This window comes from Chiloscyllium plagiosum, unplaced genomic scaffold (genome assembly GCF_037043375.1).
Source record: "Chiloscyllium plagiosum isolate Xiang-an unplaced genomic scaffold, Cpla_swu_hap1 HiC_scaffold_27, whole genome shotgun sequence".
Lineage (NCBI taxonomy): Eukaryota > Metazoa > Chordata > Chondrichthyes > Orectolobiformes > Hemiscylliidae > Chiloscyllium > Chiloscyllium plagiosum.
In genome coordinates, this window is record NW_028270165.1 from 49,886,556 (window position 1) to 49,904,166 (window position 17,611).

Here is a 17,611-nt window from a genome sequence, read left to right on the forward strand (position 1 = left end):
TTCAGCCCATTAGGTCTGCTCATACCATTCAATCATGACTGATCAGTTTCTGAGCGCCATTCTGCTGCTTTCTCCCTGTCACCCTCGACCCCCTCAATACTCAAGAACCGAGCTATCTAAGTCTAAATATCCTCAGTGACCTGGCCTCTGCAGTCTTCTATGCCAATGTATTCCATAGATTCACCACTCTGACTGAAGAGGTTTCTCCTTATCTCCATTCTAGAATGTCTTCCCTTTACTCTAAAGCTGTGCCCTCGGGTCAATGGAAACATCTTCCCAACATCCACTCTGTCCAGGCCATTCAGTATTCTGTATGTTTCAATTAGATCTCCCCTGAGTATGGCCCTGCTAATCAGCATGAACCAGACCCTTCAGGATGAGGTACAGCAGGGATTAGGTTCAGCAAATTGAAAATGGAGAGAGTGTGGGATGGAGATCTTCAGCTTCTAAGGAATAAGAGAGGAAAGAGAGTTCACTATAAATTAGAATTGATTGGATGGGGTGATAGGCTAAGGAGGGGCAGATGGAGTTGAACTTGGAGAAATGTGATGTGTTGCATTTTGGTCCAGCAATGCAGGCAGGACTTACACAGGGGGAGTGTTGCAGAAGAAAGAGACCTTGGAGTGCATGTTCATAGTTCCTTGTAAGTGGAGTCGCAGGTAGACAGGATAGTGAAGATGATGTTTGGTATGCTTTTCTCTATTGGTCAGAGCATTGAGTGAAGGAGTTGGGAGGTCATGTTGCGGCTGCACTGGACAATGGTTAGGCCACTTTTGGAATATTGTGTGTAATTCTGGTCTCCATCCTATGGAAGGATGTTGTGAAACTTGAAAGGGTTTGGAAAAGGTTTATAAGGCTGGTGTCAGAGTTGGAAGGTTTGAGTGAGAGGGAGAGGCTGAATAGGCTAAGGCTGTTTTCCCTGTAGTGTCGGACACTGAGGGGTGACATTATAGAAGTTTATAAGGGGCATGGATAGGTTGAATAGCCAAGGTCTTTTCCTCTGGGTAGGGGAGTCCAAAATTAGAAGGCAGTGGTTTGAGCTGAGAGGGCAAAGATTTAAAAGGGACCTGAGGGGCCACTTTTTCTCAGAGGGTACTGCATGTATGGAACGAGCTGACAGGAAGTGGTGGAGGCTGGTACAATTACAACATCTGGATGGGTACATGAATAGGAAAGGTTTTGAGGACTATGGGCTACATGCTGGCAAATGGAATAGATTGATTTTGGATATATGGTTGGCATAGACGTGTTGGCGGAAGGATCTGTTTCTGTGGTGTATGACTAACTGTTTTCGGTGAAAGCAGAAGTGTGGTTGCAAAGACAGGGCTTTCAGAGCAGCTTTCAAAGATGTTTTGCCCTTACTGGGACCGGAAGAAGGTACAATGAAATCTTTCATTTGTGAGACAGCAAGCAATTAAGTGAGTACATCTGGGAATTTGGGAGAAAGTGGGAATTTGTTGCAATTTGCAGATGAAGCCCTACCCTATCCAGACATTTCTGCTGGTGGATGAGACTAGGCCTCAAGCTTTGGGGGAGTAGGTTTAGGACAGAGTTGAGGAGGAGGAAGTGAGGGCTGCTGGTTTTCCCAGAGAGTAGTGTATCTGTGGAATTCTCTGCCCAAGGAAGCAGGCTGCAAAATGCCCCGGTCCTAATTCTTCAGCTTGCCGTACCCATGACTGTAAACTTTGAAGGGTTTTGGTTAACTGATGCAAATATTTCCCACTTGTCCAACAATCCAGTGTCAGCTGTTTCAGTCATTGAGATGGTTTTGATTCATCTACTAAATACATCTACTCTTATTAGACAATATTCATGACGAAGTACGCGAGGTGATACTATATACGCAAGTTGTAAACCAGTAAAAAAGGCCGACCAGGCAAGGAAGTGGTTAACAAACACAGGGCATCCCTCTTCGAGTATGCATCTTGTTTGTTTACAAATTAAACACGCTTCAGATCTTTTCCTAGCTGCTTTCCCAAAATCTGGGTGCCACCAGATTTGAGTGTTAACAATAATGTACATTAGCAACTGAAATAGGCAGCAACAAAGAATGAACACAAATCAGTCCAGCAGGGGTCACCCACATTTTGGTTTGAGTATTGAGGGAGTACCCTTTTTGAGGCCCCTGTGATATCAGTACCATACCCAGGCTAATGTGCATTGAAACCAGATTATGAAGTGTTAACTTTCCTGCAAACTTCTGCCTGTGTGTATCTCTCTGTAACATTTTCCAACTTTCCTCATATCTGTTTGTCAGCTTTTGTTTATTCCTTCCTTCCTTCCAAGGCTAACGAAGCACACACTTTCCAGAACAGTCCAAATTAGGGATTTGAGCCTCCTAAATTCTGGCTATGTCATGTAGCTGCTTAACCAAGTGTGCAAACTGTCAATATCTGTCAGCCGTTCCATTTGCAAATCAAACACTGTTATCAAAGTAAGTTGTTCGTGTCTCTGCATGAGTCCACAACCCGGTGAAATACAACGGATTCTTTAATGGTTGCCCAATGTGTCCTGTGTCAAATTCATTCACGTCTGGATGTCCTGAAGCGAGCAATTATACTTCAGATTTCTACTACCCAATTAAAACTAATGTTGGGCACTCTAATGGATCGGGGGCATTTTATATAAATAATTATTCCCTCCGGTGCGGAAACGGGCCCTTCAGCCCAAAAAGTCCACACCGACGCTGCAAAGAGCAACCCACCCAGACCCATTCCCCTATATTCACCCCTGACGAATGCACCTAACACTATGGGGCAATTAAGCATGGCACATTCACCTAACCTACACATCTTTGGACTGTGGGAGGAAACCCGCTCAGACACTGGGAGAATGTGCAAATGCCACACAGACAGTTGTCCGAAGCGGGGATTGACCCAAATCACTCCAAAAGTTACTGCTTCCAACAATAGACAAAGTCTTTTCCCTGGGATCGGGGAGTCCAGAACTAGAGGGCATAGGTTTAGGGTGAGAGGGGAAAGATATAAAAGAGACTTAAGGGGCAACTTTTTCATGCAGAGGGTGGTACGTGTATGGAATGAGCTACCAGAGGAAGTGGCGGAGGCTGGTACAATTGCAACACTTAAGAGGCATTTGGACGAGTATATGAATAGGAAGGGTTTGGAGGGATATGGGCCGGGTGCTGGCAGGTGGGATTGGGTTGGGATATCTGTTCGGCATGGACAGGTTGGACCGAAGGGTCTGTTTCCATGCTTATGTCTCATATCACTCCAAAGGTTACTGCTTCCAGAGAAACCTGTTGGACTACAACCTGGAGTTGTAATTTTAACCTTTATCCAAGTTAAGGTGGATTGGCTATGCTAAATTCCCTATAGTGCCCAGGGATGTGCAGGTTAGGGTGGATTGGCTTTGCTAAATTCCTCATGGTGTGCAGGTAAGGTGCATGACTCAGGGTTAAATGTAGAGCAATGGGGATAGGGGAGTGGGTGTGGATCGGGGGCCCGTGTGGATCACTGCCCCGTAGGCCAGCATTTCAACTCCCCCACCCTTCCCTAGCTTATCTCTCCACGCTTCAGGCTCACTGCCTTTATTCCTGATGAAGGGCTTTTGCCTGAAACATTGATTTCGAAGCTCCTTGGATGCTGCCTGAACTGTTGTGCTCTTCCAGCACCACTAATCCAGAATCAGGTTATAGCACTAGCTAGTGCTTCCAATTAAACCTGTTGGGCTGTAACCTGGTGTTGTGATTTTTAACATTGTACATCCCAGTCCAACACCAGCATCTCCAAATCATTCCGTAGAAAAGGCGCGCAACTTTATTTTGATAGACCAATAGGGAGCCCTGTATCTCGCTCTCTCTCGGGCTCTCTCACTCTCTCTGGCACTGGAAAAGCACCAGGTTAGGCAGCATCCGAGGAGCAGGAGAGTTGACGTTTCATCTCGAATGATGGTGGATGTAGGAAGGGGTCTCAGCATCCTTCTACACCAGTCACTGCCAGTTGTCAGACAGGTGCAGCCAGCAATTAGCAAGACAAGTGGTATATTTGGAATTGAGCTCAGAAGTGGGGATGCCTTCCTGCGGTTAGGGGGTCATTGAATATATTCAAGGCTGAGTTCATCTGATTTTTGAACAACAATGAAGTGGATGTTTATGGGGGTTGGCATGAAAATGATTTTAAGACCAGTACGGAACAGTTGTAGAGCTATACAGCACATAACAGCATATATGATCTTTTTGAATGCTGGTGCAGGCTTGACCAGCCAGATGGCCTACTCCTGCTTCCAATTCTCGCCCCCTCTGTCCAGGATAGCAAGAGACCGTAAGACACAGGAGCAGAAATTAAGGCCATTTAGCCCATCGGGTCTGCTCCGCCATTCAATTATGGCTGATAAGTTTCTCAAACCTGTTCTCCCACTTTGTCCCCATAATCCTCGATCCCCTTGATGCTCAAGAACGTCTCTATCTCAGAATGATCAAAGAAAGAGTAGAGTCGATCAGGGATAGCATAGGGAACTTGTGTATAGAGTCTGAGGAGGTAGGGGAAGCCCTAAATGAGTTTTTTGCTTCTGTCTTTACTAAAGGAAAGGACCTTGTAGTGAATGAAACCATTGAGGAGCAGTTAAGCATGCTGGAACAGATAGAGATTGAGGAAGCCGATGTATTGAAAATTTTGACAAACATTAAGATTGACAAGTCGCCAGGGCCAGACCAGATTTGTCCTCTGCCGCTTTGGGAAGCGAGAAATGTGATTGCTTCACCGCTTGCGAAGATCTTTGCATCCTCGCTCTCCACCGGAGTCATACCTGAGGACTGGGGGAGGCAAATGTAATTCCTCTCTTCAAGAAAGGAAATAGGAAAATCCCTGGCAATTACAGACCAGTCAGTCTCCCGTCTGTTGTCTGCAAGGTGTTAGAAAGGATTCTGAGGGATAGGATTTATGACCATCTGGAAGAGCATGGCTTGATTAAAGGCAGTCAGCACGACTTTGTGAGGGGCAGGTCATGCCTCACAAATCTTATTGAGTTCTTTTGAGGATGTTACTTGACAAGTTGATGAGGGTCGAGCGGTGGATGTGGTGTATATGGACTTCAGTAAGGCACTTGATAAGGTTCCCCATGGTAGGCTCGTTCAGCAGGTCAGGAGGAATGGGATACAGGGAAATTTAGCTGTCTGGATACAGAATTGGCTGGTCGACGAAGACAGCGAGTGGTAGCGGAAGGAAAATATTCTACCTGGAAGTCAGTGGTGAGTGGTGTTCCACAGGGCTCTGTTCTTGGGCCTCTACTCGTTGTAATTTTTATTAATGACTTGGATGAGGAGATTGAAGGATGGGTTCGCAAGTTTGCAGACGACACAACGGTTGGAGGTGTCGTTGACAGTATAGAGGACTGTTGTAGGCTGCAGCGTGACATTGACAGGATGCAGAGATGGGCTGAGAGGTGGGAGATGGGGTTCAACCTGGATAAATGCGAAGTGATGCATTTTGGAAGGTCGAACTTGAAAGTTGAGTACAGGATTAAAGACAGGATTCTTGGCAGTGTGGAGGAACAGTGGGATCTTGGTGTGCAGGTACGTAGATCCCTTAAAATTGCCACCCAGGTGGACAGGGTTGTTAAGAAAGCATATGGTGTTTTGGCTCCCATTAACAGGGGGATTGAGTTTAAGAGCCGTGAGATCTTGTTGCAGCTCTATAAAACTTTGGTTAGACAGCACTTGGAATACTGTGTCCAGGTCTGGTCGCCCTATTATAGGAAAGATGTGGATGCTTTGGAGAGGGTTCAGAGGAGGTTTACCAGGATGCTGCCTGGAATGGAGGGCTTATCTTACGAAGAGAGATTGACTGAGCTCGGACCTTTTTCATTGGAAAAGGGAAGGAAGGGAGGGGACCTAATTGAGGTGTACAGGATAATGAGAGGCATAGATAGAGTTGATAGCCATAAACATTTTCCCAGGGCAGAAATTGTTAACACGAGGCGTCATAGTTTTAAGCTGTTTGGTGGAAAGTATAGAGGGGATGTCCGAGGTGGGTTCTTTACGCAGAGAGTTGAGAGCTTGGAATGCATTGCCAGCAGCAGTTGTGGAAGCGAGGTCATTGGGGATATTTAAGAGACTGCTGGACATGCATATGGTCACAGAAATTTGAGGGTTTGTATATTAGGTTTACCTCACATGAGGATCAATGGTCGGCACAACATTGTGGGTTGAAGGGCCTGTTCTGTGCTGTGCTGTACTGTTCTACATTCTAATTATCCTCAGTGACCTGGCCTCCACAGCGTTCTGTGGCAGTGAATTCCATAGATTCACCACTCTCTGGCTGAAGAAGTTTCTCCTTACCTCCATTCTGAAAGGTCTTCCCTTTACTCTAAGGCTGTGCCCACTGGTTCTAATCCCTCCAACCAATGGAAACATCTTCCTAACTTCCACTCTTTCCAGGCCGTTCAGTATTCTTTGTTTCAGTTAGAACCCCCCTGCTTGTGGGCCTATTAACCAGCATCAACTGCATCCTTCAGGATGAGTTACAGCAGGGATTAGGTTCAGCAAACTGAGAATGGAGGGAGAGTGTGTGGGATAGAGATTTTCAACTTCTAAAGAATAAGCAAGGAAAGAGAGTTCACTATAAATTAGAACTGATCAGGTGGGCTGATTGGCCAAAGTGTGGTAGATGGAGTTTAATTCAGAGAAATATGTGGTTTGCATTTTGGTCAAGCAATCCAGGCAGGACTGACACCGTTAAGGGGAGTGTTGCAGAACAAAGAGACCTTGGAATGCAGGTTCATAGTTCCTTGAAAGTGGAGTTACCAGTAGACAGGATAGTGAAGGAGGCATTTCCTTTATTGGTCAGTGCATTGAGTATAGGAGTTGGGAGGTCATGTTATGGCTGTGTAGGACATTTGTTAGTCCACGTTTGGAAGACTGCATTCATTTCTGGTCACCCTTTTACGGGAAAGATGTTGTGAAACTTTGAAAGGTGTCGGAAAAGATTTACAAGGGTGCTGTCAGAGTTGGAGGGTTCGAGCTACAGGGAGAGGCTCATTCGGCCGGGGATATTTTCCCGAGAGCATTGGAGGCTGAGGGGTGACCTTATAGACGTTCATAAGAGGCATGGATAGGGTGAATATCCAAGGTCTTTTCCCCAAGGTAGGAGAGTTCAAAACTAGAAGGCATATGTTTGAGAATTTTTAAAGGCATCTGGATGGGTACATGAATAGGAAGGGTTTAGAGGGATATGGGCCACCTGCAGGCAAATTGGACTAGATTAATTTAGGATATTTGTTTGGCTGGGCAATTTGGACCAAAGGGTCTATTTCCATGCTGTATGACTCTAATTTTCTTTGGTGAAAGCAGAAGTGTGATTGTGAAGGCTGGAGTTTCAGAGCAGCTTTCAAAGATGCTTTGCCCTTAATGGGAGCAGAATAAGTTACAATGAAATCCTGCATTTGTGAGACAGCAACTGAGTGAGTGAGTACATCCGGGATTTTGGTGGAAAGTGGGAATTCATTGCACTGTGGGGATGAAGCCCTACCTATTGAGTCATTTCTGCTGGTGAATGAAACCAGGTCTCAAGATTAGGAGGAGATTCAGGACACAGATGAGGAGGAACTGCTTTTCCTGGAGTGTAGTGAATCTATGGAATTCTCTGCCCAAGGAAGCAGTAGAGGCAGCTTCGTTAAGTATGTTCAAGACGCAGTTGGATGGGTTTTTGCAATGATAGGGGAATTAAGGGTAGTTGGGACAATGCAGGGAGGGGAGGATCTGAGACAATGGATAGATCAGCCATGATCTTAATGAATGGCAGAGCAGGCTGGATATGAAACTACAACCCTGCATTTCCCATGGCTAACCCACCTAACCTCGACATTATGGGCAATTTAGCATGAACAATCCAAATCAAGGCCAGTGAGCAGTCTAGTGATGTGGGAAATGAACTTTAGAGAATGATGGGGACAAGGAGAGTAAATATACCAGCAATCAAAACTGGATTCTAAAGATCACAAAAATTGAAACCAGAAACGGTATTTGAATGTGTGCTGCATTGTAACAAAAGTGAATGAGTTGACTGCACACATTGAAGAGAATAATTATGATCCGAGACTCCTTACAGAGACATGGCTTCAGGATGGCAAGGATTGGATCCTGAATATCGAGGGTTTGGTCAAATGGGAAGCGAGGTAAAGGTAGAGGGTTGGTGCTGCTAATGAAAGCACTGATCACAGGGTGTCAGCTCGGATTTCAGGTCCTGATTTCTTGGTCCTGTGCTGATCTCCCAGTTCCCACAGCGTAAGATGTCGGTCTGTTCTCCGTTTTGCTGGATTTTTGCTGAAGATTTCCCCCCCCCCGCCGCTTCTTTTTTTCACTTTCCGGAACAATACAGCATTCAGCCAATCAAGCCCCAATCCACAATTTCCCAGCCTGTCAACCATCCAGACACATAGTATCATCATAGCAGGGAATCACACGAAAAATGAAACCAAATTTGAAACAAATAGGTGCTCGTGTTTAATGTTTGTTCATTCGGAAGTAAACCAGAAATGGGGGTCTCCCAGGATTCTGATTCTGTCCTACTTGAGGAATTCTCTCTCTCTTACATCTATCTATGAGAACCCAGCTATGATTTACAACAATATTTACACCAACAGAAGTAAGGCATCTGTTCTCAAATAGGTAGAGATAAACAGGATGGAAATAGACATTTTCTCTCTCATGTGTGCACACACACAAGTCCACAGGAGTGAGTGTATATTTGCAGAATTATATTTGCAGAGCTGAGTAGAAATGTCACTTTGTTATTAAAATTATATGGAGAAGGTGCCTTCCAGGAAGACTGGGGTGTGCATATTAATGATACCTGCAACCCACTTGAAAAGATGAAAGACTTAACAATCCAGGTTTGTTAAATGTATCATTTCAGTGGCAGGACACTGTCATGTTTTTCTATAAATTCTGTGTCGTATGATCTTATTCTCCACAATCACCTGATGAAGGAACAGCGTTCCAAAAGCTAGAGCTTCTGAATAAACCTGTTGGGCTATAATATGGTGTTGTGATTTTTAACTTTGTCCAAGTTAGGGGGGATTGGCTATGCTAAGTTATCCATTGTACCCAGGGACGTGCAGATTAGGTGTGATAGTCAGGGAGTAGAGCAACTGGTCGAGGGGAATGGGTGTGGGTGGGTTACCCTTCGAGGGTTGGTTTGGACTCGTTCGGCCAAGTGGCCTGCTTCCACGCTGTGGGGGTTATTTGAAGGGAAGGGATTCCTGAAAACTGTGCACCTCGCCCCTCCCCTTTTGTTTCATCCCTTTTCCCTCCCCCTCCCATTGATGGCATCACAATGCAGCAGTGGCCCTGTCAGTTTGAGTGAAGCTCCTTCTCTTTGGGCAACTCTTCATCCTGGGAGGGACAGAGAGGGGAGGGGGGAAATCTATTCACTTGTGGCAACTGGAGTGAATCCAGGGAGGGAGCAGACGCTGCAAACTCAGGTATGTGTCTTAATTACCCGTGTGGGGAGGGGCTGTTTTCCCCATTGCGCCACAGCCTGAGAGGTGACATTATAGACTTTTATAAAATCATGAGCATGGATAGGATAAATGGACAAGGTCTTTCCCTTGGGATGGGGGAGTCCCGAACTGGAGGGTCATAGGTTCAGGGTGAATTTGCACTTTTTTGTTTGCTTCCCAAAAGCAGACCTGCTCACTCTCAGCAGTATCCCAGTGTTGTGAAAGATATTCACTTTCAGGTGGATTTATCTTGACATCAGTCTTGATGTTTTTGCTTTTCTGCCCCTGTAAGATCCTGAATCAGCACCTTCAGGGGAATTAGTTATATCAGAGTGAGAACAGAGTGGGATGGTGCTTTCAACTTTGTGGAGTAACAAAAGACCAGAATATTCCGCAGAAAGTAGAATTGCTTGTTTTGAATTTTTACCCTGCACTGACAGTGATGACTTTTGTAATCTCTTTTAAACAGTGGATTTGAAGATAGAAGCTTCAAAATCAACGCATGAAGTTCTTATGCCCGAAACATTGACTCTCCTGCTCCTCGGATGCTGCCTGACCTGCTGCGCTTTTCCAGTACCACACATTTCGACACTGACTCTCCAGCGTCTGCAGTCCTCACTTTGATGACAATGTCTGACAGTCACTCAATCCTTCGGGACCGGAAACAATTTTCAACTATGATTCTGTGAGAAGGAGCAAAGCATTTTGGTTCCTGTTTGAGTACGTTTTCAGCATCAATGGGACTGGATGAGAGACCCTACTGTTGCAGCGCATTGAGTGTGGGGCGTGTAGCAGCATCTACAGCCTGGAAAGGGGAATTGACGACAGGGAGGGGCTGGAAGTGTGTGTGTGTGTGCAGCTGAAGCTTCGGCCATGGAGAAACCTGAGGAATCCCACCCCGTAGAGAAATGGTGGAAGTGTGGTGATGGCGGAAAAAGCTTCCATTTCCCGTCTGCCCTGGAGACTCATCGGCGCATCCACACAGGGGAGAGGCCATTCTCCTGTCCAGAGTGTGGGAAGGCCTTCAGCAAATGCTCCGACCTGCTGAGGCACCAGCGGTCCCACACGGGGGAGAGGCCCTTCAACTGCCCCAAGTGCGGGAAGAGATTTACCCGGGCCTCCCACCTGCTGAGGCACCTGCGGGCCCACACAGGGGAGAGGCCGTTCTCCTGCCCTGAGTGTGGGAAGAGATTTGCCCAGGCCTCCAACCTGCTGACCCACCGGCGGACCCACACCGGGGAGAGGCCCTTCAGCTGCCCAGAGTGTGGGAAGGCCTTCAGCAGTTCCCCCAACCTGCTGAGGCACCGGCGGGTGCACACGGGGGAGAGGCCCTTCAGCTGCCCTGAGTGTGGGAAGGCCTTCAGCGATTTCTCTTCCCTGCTGACCCATCGGCGGGTCCACACTGGGGAGAGGCCCTTCAGCTGCCCCGAGTGTGGGAAGGCCTTCAACAATTCCTCTTCTCTGCTGATTCACCAGCGGATCCACACGGGGGAGAGGCCCTTCAGCTGCCCCGAGTGTGGGAAGGCCTTCCGCCATTCCCCCAACCTGCTGAGGCACCGTCGAGTCCACAATGGAGAGAAGCCTTTCAGCTGCCCTGAGTGCGGGAAGGCCTTCAGCAGTTCCCCCAACCTGCTGAGGCACCGGCGGGTGCACACGGGGGAGAGGCCCTTCAGCTGCCCCAAGTGTGGGAAGGCCTTCAGCAATTCCTTCAACCTGCTGACCCACCGGCGGGTCCACACAGGGGAGAGGCCCTTCAGCTGCCCCGAGTGCGGAAAGGACTTCACGCGCTCCTCCCTCCTCCAGAGGCACCAGCGAGTTCACATAGGGTGATTGAAGGAATGACGGCTGAGTGCCATTATCGACTGGACTATTAACCCAGTTCCAGGGGGTCCCGGGTTTGAATCCCACTGCAGCAGATGGCGCTATACAGGGTATGGGTTGAAATTGCTGAGTGAGTCAATACTTCCTCCAGGTTAAGGCTGTACCAAGGATCCAATTACAAAGGGACATCTTGGTGCTGACCAATAGTAAAGAAAGTGATGGGGGGTTGGGGGGAGTGTGTGCGCTTTGACTTTGAGCTGTTTAAAAAGCAGCTACTTTTTTCTCTGCCATTTTGATGAGCGGATCTGAAGCTGTAACAAAGTTGGGTCGCAATAAAGGTTACTTGGACTTGCTGCCGGGCTCAGACTCTCATTGAAAGTTTTGAGCTCCAAGAGTTTTTGTTTTAAAGCTGTCATTTCTTTCAGCCTCCTGCACTAACCTTCCAATGTCGCGTATCAGATGGAGTCGTGAATGAGCAGCCAGTATCATGAGAACTTGTCAAATTTTCAGGAGTGCAGAGTGTGTCATTTTATCGGCGTTGTAAAGTTTCCTGGCAGCATCAGGAGGTGTGGGCTGCGTTCGCGAGAAATTATATGGAGGAGCCGATGTTGGACTGGGCTGGATAAAGTTAAAAATCACACAACACCAGGTTATAGTCTAACAGGTTTACTTGGAAGTATGAGCTTTTGGAGCACTGCTCCTTCATCGGGTAACTGTGGAACAGGATCATAAGACACAGATTTTATAGCAAAAGATCACAGTGTCATGCAACTGAAATGACATATTGAACAAACCATGATTGCTGTTAAGTCTTTCACCTTTTAGAATGAGTTGCAGGTTTCAGTTCATTAATCTGTAAATCCCAGAACTACTATTAATTCACATTCTCGAGATGACTTAAGGTTTTTTTTTAAAAAGTGACATCTCAGCCCAGACAATGCATTAAAAGTGTGAGGTTCGAGTCTGTCAGTATCCCAATCTTGAATCAGACTGGTTCTAGTTCCCAAGTAGGAAATTATAAAATATTACACAGATTGACTGCCTACAGTTTCTCTACTTTTTGAGCAAAGTAGAATGTATCTGCAAACATAATTCTGCCAATACAAGTTTGCCCAAAAAGTGATGTGTGAATGCGTGCATGTGAGTTTGTGCATGAGAGTGCACGTAAAGTGTGTGCATGTTTGGTAAAGTGACTGTGTGATGGAGTATGAGCCTGTGAGAGTGTTGGGGGCGTCTATGTGTGGGTGTCTTAGAGTGAGCTATTAAAAGCGAGGGCTTGTGTTTTGCTAAAACAAGGAAGGGCAGGACTTGTACAGATAATGCTAGGGCCCTGTGTCGTGCTGCAAAAGAGAGACATGGTGGGGTTCAGGTACACAGTTCTTTGAAAGTTGCATCGCTGCTATACAGGGTGGTCAAGAAGGCATTTAGCATGCTTGCCTTCATTGTTCACCCCATTGAGTATAGGGGTTGGGACATCATGTTGAGGTTGTACAGGATGTTGGTGAGGCCACTTGTAGAGTACTGAGTACGATTCTGGTGAACCTGTAATAGGAAGAATTCTATGAGAGAGGATTCGGTAAAGATTTACCAGGATGTTGCCAAGACTGGAGGGTTTGAGTTATAAGAAGAGATTGGGACTTTATTTATTGGAGCACAGGAGGTTGAGGAGTGACATTATTGAGATTGATAAAATCATGAGGAGTGGAGGTAAGGTGAATAACAAAGGGTTCTTCCTTAGCGTAGGGGAGCTCAAGACTCAGGGGCATATTTCTTTAAAGTGAGAGGAGAGAGATTTAAAAGGAACCTGAGGGGCAACGTTTTGACAGAGGTGGTTTGCATGTGGAATCTGGATGAGTACATGCACAGAAAGGTTTAGAGGGATATGGGCCAAACACAGGCAAGTGGGACTAGTTTAGTTTTGGAATCCTGATTGGCATGGATGAATTGAACCAAAGGGCCTGTTTCTGTGCTGTATACCTCTCTGAACCAGAAGTGATCTTATTGAAACCAGTAGAATTCTGAAAGGGGCTTGACAGGATAGATGCAGACAAAATTCTCCTTTGTTGGGATTCTATGACTCCCCCGACAATGTGGAAGCAGGCCATTCAGCCCATTTATTTTACTCTGGCCCTCCGAAGAGTTTCACCCATATCCATTCCCATCCTCCGTATTTCCCATGGACAATCCATCCTAAATTGCACATCCCTGGTCATTATGGGTAATTCAGCACAGCCAATCCACCCTAACCTTTACGCCCTAATCTATAAATTACCTCCTCAAAAATGAAATTTAAATGCAGAGTTTCTAAGAAAAATGTCACTCTGACTCAATATTCGGACGCAGACAGAATTCACACCTATTGTTAGAAAAGCTCTGCATTTGAATGATATTCTTGAAGGTAATTAAAATCAAATTCTGGGATTAACATACCAAAGAACAGAAACCCATTCAAAAGGTGAAAGATTTAATCTAAAATTGTTTGATGCATTACATTTCCATGACACTGGACTCCATTGGCTCTAAATTCCATAATCATGATCTCATTCTCCACAACCACCTGATGAAGGAGCGGCGCTCCGAAAGCTAGTGCTTCCAAACAAACCTGTTGGATTATACCCTGGTGTTGTGTGATGTTTAACTTTGTCCATGGGAAGCACATGAGTTGTGGGACTGGAAACGGTTCTTATTTTGTGATCTATTCCAAGTGAAATTTCTCCTCTGTGCAGGCACGGGTGAACAGTTTGGCTTTTGTGCTTTGTGCGAGATCAGGCTAGCAGGTTTTAAATCCTTATGTTAAACAGTTCAAGTAAACTGTTGATCAGCAATTGTATTCCGAGAGTGGTACTGAGAGGGAGTACTGAGAGGGAGCATCAACAGAGAGAGGGAGAGGATGTCACATCTGAAGAGCAGACAGAAAAGTTATTTCGCTTGTTCAGTCAGTTGAGTTGGTTCCGCACTCAGATGAGACTGGATACTGCTTTTAATGGATCATAATTAAATGCTACAATGGAACACCTTAAATTCGAGGAATTTTGAAAGGGCAAATGGAACAGTAACTTTGAAGAGGTGTTCTTCCATGGGTGAACCATATGAGGCATTTTTATTGATAGCTCCATAATCATCATCCTGCTGGATTTTTTTCAGGGCAAACAGTTTCTGGTGGGAGAAATTCTGTATTCTGGGAAGGTGGGGAAATTTAAAAAAAAAGGCTGTTAAAAGCAATTGAACTGTGGGCCCACAAGCTCTTGTGGGAGCAGTGCATTTGCCAAAAACATTTCGGAGGAATTCTGTCTAACTGTTGGACTGAAAGTAGTTTCCCACTGAATGTTAAACAGGTATTGAGAACGTTGTGCATTATAGAGTGTGTTCCTGAGGACCGGAGGAGGATTGAACTTGCCAACGTGAACAACACTTTGCAGAGAGAGGAAATTTCTCGGGAGGTTGATGGAAGTCAACAATTGTCAGATTATTTTATGAAAATAACAGCTTATATGGGGATCCCAGAAGAGGGGTATCTGTAATGAGCACACAGAAACAAACCCTTCAGTCCAGGCCAGCCAGATATGCTAAATTAATTTGTAACCCATTTGCCAGCATTTGGCCCATATCCCTCTGAATGCTTCCTATTCATGTCCCCATCCAGATGTATGTTTTTCTTCGGAGAATACTTAGGTGAGAGCCTAGATATGCTATTACTCAGCCTTTCCCCACTGAGCTTCACCTTTCCTTCATGCTAATTGTAGCTGGAGAAGCCCGAAAGTTGAAAAGGATTTCCTGGGGAAAAAAACGTTTATTCAAGATCGGGCTCAGTGATGGATTTTCTAAAGCTTGGCTATTGTAGATTTCAATCAGACAAAAAAAAACTTTCAGTTGTTCTTGTCCAAGGCAGAGTAGATATTCTTTTAAGGTATAATTGAGATATCTACCTTCTTTATAGTGTTTTTCCATCATTACCAGTGATTGTCCATCATTTGGTTTATTGAGCATCATCTTTTTGTGATTCACCAGAGATGATTTGAAGTGAATTCTGTAAGATGCTTTTCTATTTTATTTAACTTTACCTGGCTCTTTAAGGCAACCATTTTCTTTTCATGTGATTGGTATTAAAATATCTCAATGTATAATAATGAAGCAGCTCATTTATTCTGAAATCATTTCAATTAGTTGGTCAATTGCCAAATAATTGCTGCACAACTGTTATCAATATTGATACCCAGGAAAGCTATTTTGTTTATTTTGTTTAATATATTTCCTTTCTAAAGATCTTATCCAAATTATAAAATGTTTGTATTTTCATTTGAAATAAAGTTTGCAGTGTCTTATTAAATAGTTGAAAGTAACTTTGTACTTAATTGCTCCGTTTGGGATTAAACATTGTGACTTTGATAAAAGTGATCTTTCACAATTTATGGTGAATCTATTAACAAACGAATGTTGCCATTTGCTCTTGAATTACCACAAATTCAATTTGAAATTCTTGAATGAGTTGAACAAGGGGTAAAAAGTGAATATTTATTGCACTTTTTCTGAAATTCTCTGCACTGCCATTGTATTTGGTTAAATGTATGTAACCCTCTTCATACCTTTGTATTTCTTTGATGTTTCATTTGTCAGTGCTACTGCCCAAATAGCCTAAAAAAAATGTTTTGGCAGTTGGTGAAGTTGTGAATTTTTAGTCTAGTAACATTGTTTCACAATTGAATAATCTGAAGATTAATTTAGGCACATACAAGAACGTCAAAGAGATTGTGATGATAGAAAGTCAACATGCAGAATTGCCACTGAAATGTAAACTGGCTGCTCTTAATTTGGTACAGACTAAGTAGAAATAATGGTATTGTACACAAACTGTGTGTAGTGTGAGTTCAGAATTGTTCTGATCCTTTTAATTCTGGCACATGCAGTGATAGCAGCACCATAATCTGTTTTATTTGTTCGTGGAATGTGAGCATCACTGGTAGAGCCAGTATTTGACTGCTAAGAACACAGATATGAATATTCGGTGAGATTAGATTAGATTAGATTACTTACAGTGTGGAAACAGGCCCTTCGGCCCAACAAGTCCACACCGACCCGCTGAAGCGCAACCCACCCATACCCCTACATTTACCCCTTTAACCTAACACTATGGGCAATTTAGCATGGCCAATTCACCTGACCCGCACATCTTTTTGGACTGTGGGAGGAAACCGGAGCACCCGGAGGAAACCCACGCAGACACGGGGAGAATGTGCAAACTCCACACAGTCAGTCGCCTGAGTCGGGAATTGAACCCGGGTCTCTGGCGCTGTGAGGCAGCAGTGCTAAACACTGTGCCACCGTGAGGTTGAGTTGCAAGGTCTACTGTGGCATAACAAATTGTACTGGCTTGCACTGTACTCTGACAAGACAGAGACTTTTGGGGGGAGGACAAAAATAGGAATTTCTTCTTCAAATATTGATGCTCCCATTTAGATCTCTCAAAAGGAGATTGTTTGGTCCATCAAATTAATAATGGCTCTTTTGTTGAATTATTTTCCTGCATCCGCATATATCTGGAATCGTTTTCTTTTCAAGAATTTTGCAATTACCTTTGCCATTTACTGGTTACATTACCCCTTCAAGATCATTTCAAATCGTAATAAATTGCTTATTTCCTTAAAAATTAACCATCTCACGGCCACCCCAAACCCCTTTTTCAAAGTGGCTGCACTATTTCCAATATGGTCATGCTTTGTAAATATTACCATATACCATTAATTATGTCCAAGTCTCTTTAGATTTCAATGTATCGTTTTAAATATAAAAATGCCCCGTTACTTGTAGCTCAGCCCTTTAAATGTGTTCTGCTCCTCTAAGCGCAATGTATATTTACCACTTTAGATATGAGTATGTCTCTTAAAGGGATATTTCTGCTTACAAATAGGCAACATCTCTTCGAAATGTAGATTCATTTAGATATAACTGCGTCACTTCACATAGTAAGATATCCCTTTGAATGTGCCCCCATCCCTTTGAATGGTAATCTTGTCCATTTAACCCTCTTTATTTGCAGAAATAGCCCATTAAAATGTTCACGTCCCTTTAAAATGCAGATTGCCCACTTTATATGTGACGCCGTTCCGTTAGATGTCGGAATATCTGTTTAAATTGAGCCGTGAGCTTTCCCAATGTAGACAGGGCTCCTGGAAACGTGGCAGTGTCCCCCCTGCAGCTGCAGAGCGAGACAGGAGAGTTTGTTTTTGTGAATGAGCAGTTGTAGCGCGAGGTGGCTGTTGCTTGGTGACGGTGAGGCTCCCCCCGTGCAGACGTCACGCGGGGGCGAAGGCGGTTGGGAGGAGAAGTCGCTCGAGCG

General features: G+C 44.8%; 1 protein-coding gene across 1 annotated transcript in view; it reads left to right on the forward strand.

Annotated features, from left to right (window-relative positions):
- Window positions 1–11,630, forward strand: part of LOC148143985 (uncharacterized) — a 143,320-nt gene extending 131,690 nt beyond the window's left edge. The window contains exon 3 of the mRNA XM_087975718.1: window positions 10,279–11,630. Coding sequence (XP_087831844.1) covers window positions 10,279–11,286 — 1,008 coding nt within the window. The 3' untranslated portion in view covers window positions 11,287–11,630. The remainder of the gene's footprint in view (window positions 1–10,278) is intronic.
- The last annotated feature ends 5,981 nt before the right edge of the window (window positions 11,631–17,611 follow it).